General features: G+C 33.3%; 1 protein-coding gene across 12 annotated transcripts in view; it reads right to left on the bottom strand.

Moving 5' to 3' along the window:
• LOC145260423 (homeobox protein six1-like) overlaps positions 1 to 18,549 on the bottom strand; it is a 1,097,433-nt gene that overhangs the window by 70,302 nt on the left and 1,008,582 nt on the right. Inside the window, exon 5 of one of the 12 annotated variants that reach the window (XM_080118419.1) lies at positions 7,454 to 7,505. The exons of the other annotated variants lie outside the window; for them this stretch is intronic. Coding sequence (XP_079974545.1) covers positions 7,454 to 7,505 — 52 coding nt within the window. The remainder of the gene's footprint in view (positions 1 to 7,453; positions 7,506 to 18,549) is intronic. 12 annotated transcript variants of the gene reach the window in all.

The following is an 18,549-nucleotide window of genomic DNA, read 5'->3' as shown; positions in this document are numbered from 1 at the left end:
AAAACCGAATAGCTAAATTACTACTACGACAATATATATATATATATATATATATATATATATATATATATATATATATACACACACACACATATGCAAACATAGAAAATATTGACCTAGTAAAATCGTTCGTCCAAATAGGATTTCCGATCTAATGTATACTTAAAAAAAAAAATAGTGTAATATGCACCCCCCACACACACATGTATATAAGATAAGTCACAGATTTGAGATCAAGTGAATTATCCTGTCGGATATTACATTGAGGAAATACTTTCAGGATGATCTTAGCCAAATGATAATTGACTGCCCAGGTTGTATGGAATCCTTTTTTCTATGATTTATTCACCATTCAAATAACGTTTTCTATATATGTGCCGAAAAGCAAGATATGTTTATTCATAGCTGAACATTTTGCTAATTGCATTTTATTTCCTCTAATAATATGAGCTATTATTAAAAATCCATGCATTAAGGAAAACATAATTTTTCTCCATATATTTCTTGTTTCAAACAATAAATTCTTAACTTAAATATATGTGTATATATTTTGATTTCCAGAATTTAACTTTAATCATTAAACTTAAAAGTGAAAGTGTATGTGTGTGTGTGTGTGTGTGTGTGTGTGTGTGCATTTCCCTACGCAATTACGCTGTCAATTTTCAGTCTACAGACTTGGAATTTGATATACAGGGTCTGAGATTTGGGGAAATCTTTGTAATCCCTTTTCAGCCAGAAATTTGACTAATAAGGGGTCAAAGTTTACCGATTTGACCTTTGAGAACTTTACCAAACTCCTCCGCCAATGTTGGGTATAAACACTTGAAATTTTAGATATAGGTTCCTTGGACATGGAACAAACTTAATTACTTGATTTGAGCCCAAAACAATAAATGTCAAGGGGTCAAATTTGAAAAAACTTGACCACTTATTTTTTTTTGCTCAACATACACCACCAAACACCCGTGCAACACCGGGCTGAAATGATAGTATATATATATAGAGAGAGAGAGAACGAGGGAAGCCCGACGTTGTCCAGGATTTCATGAGGATCAACGAATGTTTAACCTTCCCATATTTTATCGTCATCGAAATCGGTGAAATCCGCCATTTTTTTTTTCAATCTTATCAATTAATTGCCTGCTTTAGTTTTAAGACACATCGCGATGCACCGAAAGGAAGCATCAGATGCTTCATAGCGATGATTTAGTCCAAATTAAATTGTAGTTTACATTGCACTGTAGAAAATCTGCTCATTTTATAGAATTATATGTGTATAATAGCTTGAATTAAGTTCTTAATTCAAAAGTAAAAATGTTCAATTGTGCTCTAAACAGAAACATTTCCAACACGGTCTTGTCATATCAAAGAACCTACTGCCAATTTTATATACCAGCCCTTTCGGCTTGTGTAGTAATAAAATTTCTCAAATGCACTTGTGATGTTAGGCTGTATAAGGCGTTAACTTCTGCCATATTTACAAGTTCTTTCTTTTCTCGGATTATTCGATTAGCAATACTCATCGAAGACATTCGCATACAATACTGATCTAAAAACTCTGAATAGCCGTTTAGGTGTGCCTATGGAACGAACTCTCACAAACGCACACAAAAATATCCCTTATATACATATATCGTTATCCCTACAAAAGGGGGGGGGGTCCGATGATTCAAGTACACCTTCCAAAACAGATTTTCCGAAAGTTTAAAAAATGCTGATTGTAATGAAGTGTTGCGAAGAGATGGTCCAAAACGCTTATTATTTCTATGGAAAAAAAAGAAAAAAAAGAAAGAAAGTTGGCCCGGAAGACTTATAAACGCTACTAAAATGCTAATCCGAAAGTTCTTTTAGCCTTACCAGTAAGTAACAATGATATACTAAAACTGCCCAACGAAGCAAGACTTCGTGACGTATCACAAGTCGTGCTACGACAATAGTTTTGTATAAAAATAAACTTATCGATGTATTGTGTGCGTGGAAAAAGCATGGAGAGAGAATAAACGGAATTCATTAGTTTTTTTTTTTTTTTATTTATTCAACTGTTATTTTGTATGTTTTGTTTTTTTTCGTTCTAATGCTTTTATTTTGTTTTACGTTCATAAGCATAAACTGAAGTCAATAAATTTTTTATAATGCTGTATTTTTTTTACATGAAGGTCACCACTTATCAAAGCCCGGAAGCCACTCAGGGATAAGGATTATTGCGTGTCCAGTAATCAATGGGATAATATCGTAGTAATCGTTAGTATTGGAGATTTGATAAAGTGTCTTACTTAAGGAGGCGGTTCATCAGGAATTTGTTTATGTTGGACTTGAAGACATCCAAGTTGTAGTCAGGTGGGAAACAGGCAAACGGAAGAGAGTTCCACGGGCGTGACCTTCTAAGAAAGAAGCTTTACCAAGTACTTTCAATAAGTTTCCAGATTTTACGTATGGGTAATTTTATTGATATTACAGATATGAAATTAGCCCCATTCTAAGGAATCCCCGGCAGCAATGCACTTGCTGTACCGTTGCAACATTCTGGAAGGCCCCAAAATATTCGTCTTGGGTGAGCGTGTCAATGACCCTTGTCAGCCTATTTTCTGATAACGACAGTATCTAAAATTTTCCTCTAGCTTGGGGAATAAAAAAATCACAGGAACCAAGTCTTGGATTACAGGGAGCGTTAGGAACTGCTTGGCGCCCATTTTGGTCAAATAGTCTGACTTGTATGGAGTTGTGAACTGATGTATTTGCGCAAATCTTCCGCATCTTCAATTCCTTGCGCAGAATTGTGTGTCCAGTTCACATACCGATATCAAATTGTGCACTTATTGTTTTTTTTTTTGTTTTTTTTTTTGATACACGACGGCCCTCATCGACGAAATTCTTTATTTGGCCAATCAACTCTTGTGTTCAGACGTCCTTACTCCTTCCACACCTCATCATTCCTTACAGATTCTCCGCCTTCTTTGAATCTCTTATGCCATTTACAAACTGATGTTCTATTCGTGCAAGAGGATCCAAAAGCAGTCTGAAGCATTCCATACGCTCTTCTGGCAATTTTTTTCTGAATTTAAAACAATTTTATCGCATATCGTTCTTTTAAAGTGTCCTCACGTCCCGATAGCCTTTTTGAAAGTAACCATCTGTGACAACCACGTTTTAGTAGGGTGTATTCCAATCCCTGTTGTAGCTGTTCATATGAACCCGAAATCATTTAAACTGGTCAGTCATCTCATAAGATGTACGGCGATGACATATTAGATTTTCCAGAGTCTACGATATGTATGCATGTACAAAAAAGTCTGGAAGCTTATTGAACGCATCTTGTTCTTTGTGCTTATTTCTTGGGGGATGGGTGGCAGAAGATATTTAGACCAATTTGTACATTACCTAATCTTGTGAAACCTGTAATAATAGAAATTATGTTTGATGATATATCAGAGATGAGGCTATTGTTGTTTTATGGTATTTATGAGATTTGTTTTTCGTTCTCGAAATTTGTCAGATTTAAAAAGAGTAGTTTATGTTGTCCATTATTGTGGAAGAAAGCGTTTTGTTTACCTTATACAGAGTGTTCGCGATCTCCGACATGTATTTAAATGAGCTATTTAAAATGACACCTTCAAACTGGTAGGATATTGATCATTTCTGCTCGATGGGATACAATGGATACCGTTAGGCCCGGCAGAACACCAAGACCATCGAATGTCACAGGTTGGATGGGAAGACAAAAGCAAAAATATTTCAATGTGTTTTTTTTTTTTTCTGCGGAGGTACCTTGACATTTTAGAAATATGCTTCAAATAGAAAATAGTAAAAAAAAAAAAAAAAAAAAAAAAAAAATGGCGGCCAAAATAAAGATAGTAATTAAATATAACCGGAACCCCCCCCTTTTTTTTTTTTTTTTTTTTTAGATATGTATATACTAATAAGCAACCGTTTTTAAGGCTCCAATGCTGGAAAATTAGAGTAAATTAGACTTGTTGGAGATGATGTACAGTAGAACCCTGGAATACAACATTAAAAATTAACAAAACGCAGTAAAGTATATACTACACAGGCATGTAATCAAATAACATTATAAATAACACTGTAAGGCGGGGGGAATACCGTAACCAGGATCGAAACACCATCGTAAGTTAAAAAAGAAAAGAAAAAAAAATCGTACCCTAGGGCCACCGTATCCCGGGGTTCTACTGTATCCCATCCACGTCGAACAATGCGACATTCGGATCAGAAAACGTGTTTGAGGAGTCAGAACCCGTGAGGACGAGTACTGTGGCCTACGAAAACAATGCACAAACAACCCTGTCGGGGTAATAGAGGCGTCTCAGGCAATTAGCAATAAATTAACTCTCTTATCAAAGAGAGAAAGCAACGTCTGACAGGTTATTTAGTTCGCGTCCACTGCAAGAATTTAGACAACAGGGTCGGAAAATGACATTGAGAAGTCAGCGCCACGCGGGGGGGGGGCACTCTAACCTGCAAAATGTGCCGAGGCAACTCCCTCAACATTCCCAGGTTAGGACGACTCAGGCGATTAGCAATAAACTAACCGTCTTATCAAAGAGGAAGAGAATGTCCAAGAGGGTGGACCTCCCAGAACATCAGACAACATGCCGTAATTACCAGAGAAAAGGCCACTTCAGAAATGACATACTCCTGATTTTCGCGCCAAGAGAATAAATCCTATTGATGACCACATTGAGGGGCTTGGAAATGATGAGTTAATAATAGCTAGAATTTGATTGTTTCAAATAGCCGCTTGATAATTAGTTAACGTCGGGCTTAAACTCGCCAAATTGTATTTTACATGCGGGACATTCTTGGACATAAACTTCGTTCATGGTAGTTCCTTTCAGTTGTATGCACGTCAAGGAAGAAAAGAAAATTCTTTCTAGTGGTTGCAGCTTGATGAGTTTCGTGAATCTTTTACAGGGAAAACCAAGCATTAGAGCTCAGCCTAGCGCTTACCATGAACATAACGATAGAGTGTGGAAAAACGAACGACGGCAATTTTGTAAGACAAATTTATTTTTTACTATCGATGGGACGATTCCAATATTTTCCCCGATTTCGATTAAATTACTGATTTTGTATTAACTTTCCAATTCCGATTATTTATAAATCTCTAAATATTCAACTACAGAGTAATTTTATCCGATTACTGTAAAAACACATGTAAAATGTGCAAATATTTTCGCAAACGTAAACATACACTTGTGGGACTGTGGTGTGTATAGATTTTAGTTTTACTATTAGTTTAAAAATCGATAAATACTTATTTTTTTTCATAACAACCAACAGTGGAAGAAGTTATTTGGAACATTTTTCTTTTTAAAGACAAAAGAATCGTTTTGAGCATTGGAAAATCAACAGATTTTTTTTTCCGATTTCGATAACCCGAAAAGTTCTGATTTTTCTGAATTCTATTAATCGGCCCAACACTGAATTTTACGATAGATTTTTCATTAATTCAGCAACTTCCTAAAAAATCCGGTGGAAATCACACCCGTGAAGACTACTAGATTTTAATTGAAGCTCCGTCAACGAATCCACTAAAGCCTCGACAAACAATAGATCGCGTTATATATTATCAGAAACCAGGTCGTTCAAAAAGTGCAGGATACGTTCGTGCATAAGTTGAAGCAGAACAAGAAAATGACGCAAACGAAATATAGCAATGAAATAACTATGTAACTGGATTATTTTTGTTCTTTTTAGTATTTTAATATTTCGAACTAATTTTATAAATCTTAAATATGTTTACAAAGGTTCGGTCGATGTGAAATTTAAAACGAAACTCTTTATCTACAAATACAGCTTGATCCGGAAGTGACCTTTAACCTTCAGAAAAAAATTCACGAAGGACTGATTGCTTTAACGCTTCGTCTGTTGCACTAGATCGAGTGTTACATGAACTGAAACGTTAATAATATCCAAGACAGGAACAGTGGTTCAAATAATCCAAATTATACGAATTGGCAATCCACATCTCAGTAATTTATAAACATACGCTTCTATTTAGTCTATTGTTGTTGATATTAATGTTATTATTGACATTATTATTATTATTGTTGACATTATTATTTTTATTATTATTGTTGTTGTTGACATTATTATTATTGTTATTGTTGACATCATTATTATTATTATTGACATCATTATTATTATTATTGACATCATTATTATTATTATTGACATCATTATTATTATTGTTGACATCATTATTATTATTATTGACATCATTATTATTATTGTTGACATCATTATTATTATTATTGACATCATTATTATTATTGTTGACATCATTATTATTATTATTGCTGACATTATTATTATTATTGTTGTTGACATTATTATTATTATTGACATTATTATTGTTGTTGTCGACATTATTATTATTGTTGTTGTCGACATTATTATTATTATTGTTGTCGACATTATTATTATTGTTGTCGACATTATTATTATTATTATTATTGTCGACATTATTATTATTATTATTATTATTGTCGACATTATTATTATTATTATTGTCGACATTATTATTATTATTATTGTCGACATTATTATTATTATTGTCGACATTATTATTATTATTGTCGTCGACATTATTATTATTATTATTATTATTGTCGACATTATTATTATTATTATTATTATTGTCGACATTATTATTATTATTATTGTCGACATTATTATTGTTGTCGACATTATTATTATTATTATTATTGTCGACATTATTATTATTATTATTATTGTCGACATTATTATTATTATTATTGTCGACATTATTATTATTATTATTGTCGACATTATTATTATTATTATTGTCGACATTATTATTATTATTATTGTCGACATTATTATTATAATTGTCGACATTATTATTATTGTTATTGAAATTATTATTACTGCTGACATTATTACATTGTATATTATTAATATATCGATACTATTATTGATATTGTTATTGATAATATCAATATTGTGATTGATGTTATTAATATTATTAATTAATATTGATATTATTGTGATGTATATTATTGATATTTTATTTTTGATATTATTATTGATAGTATTTTATTACTGATATTATTGTTACCATTGATATCATTATTGTTATTTTTTCTTTACTTATTCCCTTATGGTTGATTATATCTAAACATGATTTTGTATGAAAAAACGTAATCATTGTCATAAATAATACTTTTTTACTGCGAATATACGTTAAGTGAATTTTGCGTTGCTTTGGGGGGGGGGGGTGAAAGAAGGCAAGGAAGAAGAAATAGTAAAAATAATATGGAAGCATAGCAAAAAAAAAAGAATTAAAAAAAAGGTCTCTTTTTAACATGAATAAATTTTCAGGCGAGATTTCTCCACCCCCATTGCTTTTTTTTTTTTTTTTAAATTTTCTAAACTTCCTGCATGACATCACATGGATTAATTTCTTCCAACTTACTTTCGTGCTGCACGTCTGCGACGGTACGTTCTCGAGGCCGCACCTAAATTCACTATGAAACAAAAACAAAACATAAACACCACTGACAAAGAAACTCGTACATTATATAGCACCGACGGCTCCATTATATAGCAGGCTGAGCCTAATTTCAAGGGACTTAAGCATACGCATTCCAAAAACAAAAATATGACTTAGAACAATCTGGCTGATAGAATAGGCGATTGAATTATGAAAACAGAATACAATTACGAGTGTGTTGTTTCAATTCAACATTTAATTAATGTTGGTAGAAATAAATTTATATACAGGGTGTCCCAAAAAAATGTATACACTCTTTAAATGGCCATAGATTGGTTGTTTTTGATTGTTTTTGTTTTACGACATATATATTTTCAGGTTATTTAATGCAGAATCCAAAGATTTTGAATAATTTTCTTTTAATAGAATATATTTCTTGTTTTCAAGTCGGTTTCTATTTAACCCATAGTTGGGATCCTAACAGGTACTACCACTCCGGGTCAGAGTGGACCTGGGAGCAATGGCAATTAAAGGGTGACCACCACACTCCCCAAAACCCGCAAGCTGTGGCTACACCATTGGATATAGTTTAAGGTCATGTCCAGGACCATTAAATAACCATAGAACCAACATTTGTTATAAGAAAGAAAAGTGTTATACATCAAAATACTGTGAACAAATATAGAAATCAGCTAATTATCAAAAGTGTTCAAATTATTGGCCATTGTGGTCCATGAACAGCTGACAACGCTAACTGGTTGAATCGAAAACGTTCCTAATCAATTCACATGGTATGTTGACATATCTTTCAATGGTTGTTTTTAACTCGCTCATTGTAGCTCGTTGGGAGTGTGAATCCCGTGTTTAGCATTGATTCAAGTATTTGCAATTTTTGATTCCGATTAATCGTCCCAACAATGATATATATTAATAAGGTGTACATTCCATTGATTAATTACATAGAATGAGTCAAAGGTACTGTTTAATCGATTAATAATCCAGAAGAATTGAAAAGTACTCGGGCTTACAAATATAGCGACTACATTGGCCAGTTCCTGCCAGACGTGATCATCATTATTCGGAAGTTGAAAAGGATTAGAAATAAAAGTAATAGACAAAAATAGTCTATTTCATTTTATTACACACACACAAATTCTTGTCCTAGAATCCACTAAGACCAAGAGACCAACATGAAAGATATACTACAACGTATGAAAATAGTTAATTGGGGAGAGAAAAATAATGTTCTCAATTTCTTTACTAACTTAGTGTTTTAGAGATAAAAAAAAAACTTTAATGGAACATTCGAATATCTATGTATCTCATATAGAGTTCAAGTGTTAGCCCCAGGTAGTGGTTCCCTTGATTTCTAAGAACTTCGACTGAAGTAAAATAAAATAAAACAAAACAAAACAAAAACATTATATAGATGTGTGCGTGTGTGTGTGTCTTAATAGAATTGATAGCATACTTTCAGGATAAAATACTATACGTCTAAAAAATATACGGAAACTGTTTCAATGCCATAGGACAGTAAAACAAATACTAACACAAATTACTTATGATAAACATAACATACAATTAGTGCGATAGTTTACAGTTGGTTTCACTTAAAGGATATATAAACGCTGCCTGTTTTCAAGATAAAATGGTAAAATAGCCGGAGCCTTGTACTAAAGCATAAAATAAGAAATAGATTTAAAAAAAAAAAACACACACACACAAATGTATAAGCCGAAGAGTTTGAAAAAAGACTCGTGTTCGGAAAATGTTCATTGGACTGCCAATATGCGTGATCCGGTTGTAACCCTGTTTACAGTAAGTAGCCCTTCTGATTTACGGAAACAATAAGCAGTAGTCCAAATACGGGTATATAAATACGGATACATAAAAAAGGTAGAATAAGAAAAAGTCTATGAACGAAATAAAACTTGGACCAGAGTGCTATTAAGAAAACAACCGCCGCACAAAAAGGCTCCATTGTACATACAGAGTGCAATCCATGAGTTATGACATCGATTTTCCCAGCAATCCTCGTGCGTGCATATATATTGTGATATGTCTGCATTACAGCCAGTAATCATATAAATTTGGAAGACCAATTTGAAATGTGTTAAAACACGTTTGAAGGCTGGATATAGCGGAAAACTGCAGTGAAGTTTAAAGCACGATTTATTATTATAGACCTCTATCTATAAAGATATTGAGCCCATTAGATGTTCAATATCTTGTCTTGATTTGGAATTCATATCTTATCGACAGATGATGAGAAGTTGATTTTCATTATTTATTTATTTATATATATATATATATATATATATATATATATATATATATATATATATATATATTAGTCCAGTAGAAACGAGGAAAAGTTATTACCCTTTAAGAACGAGTGATTGACGCTAAACTGTTGGTTTAATATGGTTAAATTTGTCCTAATTCTTTTGCATTCAATATCAATGCCTAGCTGGTCTGCGAACGGGCACGACAATACTGAGTTCCATTTACCTTATCAAATATCCATACAAAATTTCAGCCAAGTCGGCTCCATAGTTGCTGAAGAAAGCTTGTAGACTATGTGCGGTGTCCGTAATTAATCCTTAGGGATTAATAAGGGTTTCTAACACTTATTAATCTCTAACTGTGCATCGATCGGATACCATAACACTTGGTTCACTGAATTTTATCATAGGAAAGTCTATAAAAAATTAACTAGATTGGCACAGTAGTTTCCGAGAACAAACGAAATGCAGATTAAAAGAATTTCTTTCTCTCATATATATATTAGAGGGCGAGATGGGAGGGGGAGAGAGATAGAGGTTGGCAGGGGATAGCGACATAGAGATAGATAGATATATATAGAGAGAGAGATGGATAGAGAAATATGTGTATATATATATATATATATATATATATATATATATATATATAGAGAGAGAGAGAGAGAGATGGATAGAGAAATATATATAGATAGAGAGAGAGAGACACACACACACACATAAGTGTAGAGACAGACACATAAGTGTAGAGACAGACACATAAGTATAGAGATAGATAGATAAGTATAGAGATAGATAGATAAGTATAGAGATAGATAGATAAGTATAGAGATAGATAGATAAGTATAGAGATAGATAGATAAGTATAGATAGAGATAAGCACAGATAGAGAGAGACAGAGATGATGATAACTTATACAAAAACGTGCTCAATCATTTTAAATCCCTCAACATTTTCAGAGATTAAAACACAAAAAAGTATTTATAATGGCGGTACACCAGAGTGTGTATAAGTTGTAAACTGAGTTAGTTCATTATAGTTGACCCGGTGACCTCCGCTGTTAGCAAACCCAAAAATAAAACATCAAAAACGCCGACGAAGCCAAGCATAAGAACGGTTATTTCAAAATACACGCATCTACTCCTCATGTGTACGGCCGTCTGGGAGTGTAGAAATCGTACACCGTAGATCTGGTCGCGTAGCAAATCCCCTTGCGTCTTTAACGTGTTCCTCTCGGGAAATTGCAGCGCTAACATGGCCTGCAGGTTACGGGGAGAGAGGGTACCGTTACTAATTATGTGGATAATTTACGAAGTAGCTTGGTGCCCGTCTTCTCTTTGTAGATTCAAGTCACTTATGACGAAACTACTCTCAGGCGGTCTTTTACGTCATCCGAATAAATCACGTGTGTGTAGGGGGGGGGGAGTATCAGAAATAATTTATAAAAGAATGTATGGACTATATATACATTTTGTAATAATTTTATATATATATATATATATATATATATATATATATAGTGTGTGTGTGCGCGTGTGCGCGCACGCGCGTAGTAAAATATTACTTATTACGGGGGTAGGTTAATTATCTAAACAAGTTTTTCATCGCGTCTACGTGCCTTTATCATTTCAATCATATATATATATATATATATATATATATATTTCAATTAAACCGTCTTACTAGAATCCTTATTCACCTTTTGATAATCATCGATTACATCAGGGGCCGTCATTCGACCACAAGGGCCGGATTGTGACGGGTTGTGGACCGGACGAAATCCAATAATAGAACATTGAGAACAATTATATATGCAGATACTTGCCACCATAATGAAAAGAAAAATAGCATAGAAATTTCAGAAAAGCAAAAGAAAATTTTAAATAGTATATAAATATAAATTTTAAATATAATTAAAAAAAAAAAAACACGTAACAAAAATTAGTTTTCTTCAAGGAACGTCAAAATAATCCAAAGTGAGAAAAATCACCTGGAGTGAAATGGATGAAATTATGATGTGTATGTTTGAAACTGTTATTGCAAGGATAAACATATTAGTTCATTGAAAGATTCCCGCAAATTGTCTATGTACAGAGGTAAGCGATGGGAGGGTGGGGCTGTTGATGGAATGAAGTATATAAGGCCAGCTTAGACAACTTGAGGCAGTCAACATCTGTTTGCCACCAGTCAATTCGGCTCTCAGTTTTTGTTTTTATGTTTCGAATTTCATAATGATCGGTTAATTTAGGAAGGAATCGTATGTTACAACTATCTAATCATGTTTACTCTGAAAGAACTGCGCTCATTATCGATCTCACAGTCCGAAATTAGTTTGGTCTTAATAGAGCTGAACGGGAGAAGATAAAAAAATATCAGGACCTAAAAAATGATCAGAAAACGACATGATCTCTGAAAGAAATAAACATTATACCGGTTGTGATAGGAGCAACTGGCTTAATAAAAAAGAATCTTCAGAAATACTTAGAAGCAATCCCTGGAAGACCAAGCTGTAAAGAAATACAAATAGCAGCCATAAAGGGAACAGTATCTATTCTTAAAAGAACCCTCGGATATAAATTTAAATCATAGCAGAATCAAGTGTTAGCTCCAGGAGGGAGACTCTTGATCTCTTAAAACTTACTGAAGTTAAATAAATAAAAATAGAGAGGACATTATTATATTTTGGTAAATTAAAAAGTACAATATTCTAAAAACAAACAGAATCACGACGAATAAATATACCGACAACGAAAGTTAATCAAAAAGTCGTACCGTAATGATCAATGTAAACAAATGTGTATAAAGAAAGCAACCATGGATTTTCCTAGAATCCCCGCCATGTTTTTAATACGTACATAGTTCCAAAACCATATATTTTATTGACGATCTATTTTCACATTAAAACCATTTCCGTTAAAACTATTCTCAAACGGAACAAAATGCTCCTTTTTTTCAGGTAGAGATACGTCCTCCCTTTTTGCTCTGTTATGCCAGTTCTCGCGTGGAGACGGGAGAATAGGACGAGCCCGACACTGGCATGCACCAACAGAATGATAACTTAGAACACGGTTAAATTAGGATGGACATTTATTACTTTTGTCCGTAATAGTTTTGACACACAAACTGGAGTAATATCGGACTAAGACCGATAGGTGTAAGTTCTATCATTCTATGATTGTCATGTAAGTAAAATATTTTCGTCAGTATCTTCATTTTCCACTTCTTTCTGCTATTCTATGTGCTATACAGACGCACACACATTCGTCTCCAAGCATAATCTTTTGCAATGCATTAATAGTTATGATACACAAAGTATATTCACATTAAATACCCTTTTTTTCTATTTATTTACAAAGAAAATACAATTTATGAATGTGTTGTGGGATTGCATTCATTCTAATTTGCATATTCTTTTAAAATTTATTTTAATTAATTCCCTAATATATATATATATATATATATATATATACGTGTTTAAAAAAATTTTGCTTACGAAACTCTTGTAAGTTTTTATCTACAGACCTGAAACTTAATATATAGGATATTCAAACTCATGCGAAACTTTATATTTGAGCTTTATCCGGTGAAAACCGGCTCAAAAGTGAAGATTAAAAAAAAAATGAAATTTGCCAGATGAAGGTCGAATTACAGCCTTACGAGTATGCATGTGTAATGTAATAGGTATTGGTTCAGGTTTAAATTTTTAGCCTTGCAGCAAACATGCCTTCAAGCTCAGACATTACCGTCAAAGAAAAAAATAAATCGTCTCGGTGGCGCACGAGTCATTTTTTTAAACTTTTGAAATCATTACTATATATTGGGTCCAATATAATAAATACAACATCTGCATTAATCAAAATATCATATTTAAGCGTATTTTACGATCGGGCAATGCCAGGTGGCCTGTTAATAATATTTACAAAAATATGTCTCTGGGTGCGTTTTAGTTTTTGAGATTATAAAAATAGGAGACTTTACTTTTGGAATGAGCTTCGCAATTATACAAAAAAAAAAATGTGGTGTGAACTCCACTATACCGTAACTTAATGGTCTATTAATACTTTTTTTTTTCATAGTCTAGTCCTACCCTCATGTAATCTATAGAAATTGAACATAAGATTTTTTTTATTTATTTGCAGACTGGTATCCACATCATAGTTATTGTTGATTCACCACGTTTCGGCCAACTATTCCTCTGGCCTTCGTCAGGTGGTAACGGCGACGGATAGTAGATAGAAGCTTTGACTCCCTACAGTTCCGGGTGAACAGTCTGACAATAACGGTTTCAATCCTACCCAAAGCAGGTCAGTGAATTAATTGGCCAAATCGTGATGTGACAGCAACAAATGTGGCAGGCAGTAATTACTGAGGATTCAGATAAGAGACGCAGCATTCCTATCCTTTCGCTGTTAACCACCTGAAGAAGGCCAAAGGAAGAGATGGTTGAAACGTGCTGAATCAATAATTATGAAAATGAGGATAACAGTCCGCAAATAAATATACAAATTGTTTATCTCAAAGGATTTCAATAATAATAAAATAATAATATATAAAGCTGTAGATGTATGTATGTGCCTGTAAATATTTAATAGATAAAACAACTGCTGGCATAACAGTGAACTTAAGAGGAAACAGTAATCAGGCATTAGTGATCGTTTACAATGAGTCAATTCTTTGTTTGGATGGAAGAATAACGTGTAGAGAATATGTCGGCAAGTTGAACTACAAACTGTTCATTTCAACTTGCCGTCAAATTTCTACGTTTTGGTTTCGATTCTAGCCGATTGCAACCAAATCATTTTTTTTTTTAACTTTTGAAGTTGTACGGGAAACTGATTTTGTTTTTTAAAGAAAACAAAACTGAATATTTCAACAAAAAAATTATAATATAGATAAAAACATTTACTAAACTATGACAGTATGGAATATTTAGAGAGCAAGGAACGTTCTAAAAACACGCGTTTCTCGTGACTCACCCTGTGTGAGTCTATATATAAGTTTGGCTCTACAATAATATATACGAAATCTACATTAATCCAAATATATACAGGCGTATCTTATAACCGGATGCCCTCGCTAGTCAATAGTAAATTTAATGTATTCGTGCATTCGCATTACTCTCAATAATACGTTTGTGCCTTATAAAGTCTTATATTACCGAAATTACCGTTATGAATTAAAGCATATGTATTTTAGTCAACATGAGTAAAAGTTGAGTTGATAACATGTCTTCATTCAAACACAAATGGGGTTATTGTGGTAGAAACTTGATTTATAAGGGCCAGCATGGATGTGGAGTAAAGCACAAGATGTTATTCACATTGCATTTTAATTTCTGCCTGTTGATGCACTCAGAGAAACTGAAGGAATTCCAATGGCAAGCGCTCAGAGTAAATAAGTTACTTGGAAAAAAATAGAAGAAGAATAACAATAATAAAAAAAATTATTGCTGCTTTACAGGTGGTTTTCAAATGTGCTTAGCAACCTTTTCGAAATATATATATTACACTATTATTAGACGAGTTCCTTATCCCTCTGCGATCGTGGGGACGCTGCATTATTTCACGGCGGCGCCCATCTCTTTCCAGGCTCTGAGCACATACAGCACCTGCCATTACCAAATGGTCACCAATTTTAGTATTGGCCAGACTTAATATCGTTTAACTTCGGTGATATCACGGGAACCGGTGTGTCAACGTTATTATGTCGTTTAGATCACACTATTAACAGTAAAAAAAAAAAAAAAAAAAAAAATTAGTTAATACATTTATACTTTTTTTTTTAATGTGCCAAACAATAACATTTTGATGCGAATTCTTGTCTTGGGATCCAGCAAGTCCAACGGCCAATAAGAAAGGTAAACGGTAACATATTTAAATATTCAACTGGGGAGAGGTAAATTGTGTTCCCAGCTTCTTTACTAATTTAGTGTTTTAGACAGGACTCTACGGACAAATTTTTCTTTAGTTGACCTTCGACAATTAAATATTTTCGTTTACTAGCCACATAGGAAAGTTACTAGCCAAACTTACATGATTTTTGGAATATAGTAGTTTTTTCCCTGATGAGTATGTACATTATAAAGATGTTTTTTTTTGTTTTTTAAATAAGCGCACTGAATCTTATGTTTATACTTGAAGGTAAAAAACATTCGAATTTCCTCAGATGTCTTTAAAACAGCCTTCGTTAAAAAAAAAAAGTATGCTGTTGTATTATACATTTATTGTTCAAACTAGGCTGGATACCCGGCGTTTTCCGGGTGTTTGGACGTGTGTGTTGAACAAAAACAAAAGTGGTAGTAGACAGGCAGGCTCGAACCCGTAGTGCGAAGGAGGAAAAGAACGTGCAAAAAGGTGACATCTTTGCTGTTGCGTCTATCGCCAAACCAGAAGTGGCTGAGGTTTCAATTAAGGATAGTAAATCGATAAGAGGGATGACTTTCGAAAATATTGGCGAAAAGAGTGACCTCTCCCAGTAGAAAAGTGCCCAGTTGAGGGTGAAGGAATTAATGTTTTTTAGCCAATTTTTCTATATTTGTCGTCCGAAGTGTCGAGCTTTAAAACGATGCCAATCTTGTGAAAATCCGTCGCTTCCGTCGAAAGTTTTAGGCAGACATACAAACATACATACATACATTTAAACAGACAAGAGAGATTATATCATAGATAATTTGACTTTGCTCGTTTTATTTAAACAAAAAAAAAGGTTGAAAAGACCTTTTTCATTCAGCAATGAACTTTGTAATATTGTAAAAAAAAAAAAAAAAAAAAAGAATACACGGTGTACAAGACAGTGTAAAAAAGTCGTAATTATTTCTAGTCGCCACTTGAAAAAAAAAATCACTCGCAAATCCAACTGTTTCACTCGCAACGTAAGGCCCTGTGAGAGGTAACATACTTCAATGTACTATGAGCTTATCTACGTATCTCAAATAGAGGTCCAGTGCTAGCTTCAGGATAGGGGCTCAGAACGTCAACTACAGTAAAACTAACAAACTTGCATTAAATATTACATCTTAAACCGAAAATGTCAATATTTTGAACGATTCAACCGAATCACTTTTTTGTGTAGTATAGTAGTTAATCCTAATTTTTCGAATCACACCGACGAGTCGTAGTGCGTTTTTTTTTTTTCAGTTATTCATATTTTTTGAATTTGTACAAATTCTGATAAACCCTAGATTTGTTGAAAATTACTTAACTGTATAGGAAAGAGCTTTACATGGTAAACGTGCTAACACAGTCAATAAAGAAGGACGTATGTTCGTTTAGAAAGCTGTTTGTTTCTTCATTATGGACCGACAATCTGGACATAGATACAGCATAATCAACTTCTCAGAATCGATCGTTCAGATATGAATTCTGAAACGGAACCGAATCAAGATGGCAACAAACACTGTACATATATAGGACTATAGTTTCAGGAATAGTTTTATAATGATATACATTTTTCTTTGAAAGTGTGAAAATCTTAAAATTTCAGTCTTTATTGCTATATATATATATATATATATATATATATATATATATATATGTGTGTGTGTGTGTGTGTGTGTACATATTTTGGTCGCAAGTCATTATTCAAGCACGTCTTTTTCCCGATTTTTCTGGATATCTTTTCGATTCGCCGAGGGGTCTTTATTTCAATCGGCATATTGTACAGAATGGCGCCCAAAAGTTTAGTGTTCAACCATATTCTGCTCAAGCGTTTTTTTTTTATCAGTGCGTCCGATTGTCATCAGGGGCGGTTTATGTTGTTGTCGTTTTCTTTTTCTTTGAGGCTTTGATAAAAAAGGGTTGAGTAGAATATGGCCGAACAACAACTTTTGGGCGCCATTCTGTACAATATGCCGATTGAAATAAAGAAGACCGCTCGGCGAATCGAAAAGATATCCAGAAAAATTGAAAATAAAAAAATAAAATAAATAACTCGTGTTTAATCAGACGTGCTTGAATATACTTTGTAAGCAAAATCAAGACATTCAAAAAAGGTGTAGGTGTCAACAAAAAGTGTATTTCATTTTACGTTACAATTGTTTCCATGTCCAGTCGACAATTTGTGCGGCTAAAAACTTATTGGTATATGAAAATTTACTGGATTACACGAACTCAGTATATTACATACAAGTATATATATAAATAAATATATATATATATATATATATATATATATATATGTGTGTGTGTGCGCGCGCTCGTTATTTAATTTCAATAGTATGCATAAATGCATTCAATGGTTGTATCCAGGTTTCCTCTGAAAAACTTCCGTGATATACTTACTGATTTGAAGTCATCAGCCTCACTAAACATGCTTGGACTGAATCCTGGAATATTTTGAAATTCATAGATGAAAAAAAAACGGACGAAACCTGGATACCTCCACTGGACGTGTTAACGTAATTCTTACATAAAATCACTTTGTTTCTTGTAGGATTTACGATCGAGCACTTCGATAGAGATTTTTTTTTCTGGTAACACGAAATCCTAATATATAAGTGTGAATTAAGAATAGAAAAAGGAATATCAACTTCCTGAACGTTTCGCGGGATTTTTCAAGAGTGAAGAAAACAGCTAAGAATGGTATGTGTGATTTGGTCTTCCTTTTCAATTCATACGATCGGATTGAATCCTTTTTTTTTTTAAATAATTTATTCAGCTACTATGTAATAACTTGATCAGCCATCGCTGCCTACCGATTACACGAATGCATAGTGAATTTAGCTCGATCTACTGCAAATATACCCTTCTTCAAATCGGTGCCAACGTTGAGAGCAAAGGAATCGAAATTGCCCATGAA

This window comes from Euprymna scolopes, chromosome 36 (assembly GCF_053919585.1).
Source record: "Euprymna scolopes isolate OS-2025 chromosome 36, ASM5391958v1, whole genome shotgun sequence".
Lineage (NCBI taxonomy): Eukaryota > Metazoa > Mollusca > Cephalopoda > Sepiida > Sepiolidae > Euprymna > Euprymna scolopes.
This window is presented reverse-complemented; position numbering and strand designations above follow the sequence as displayed.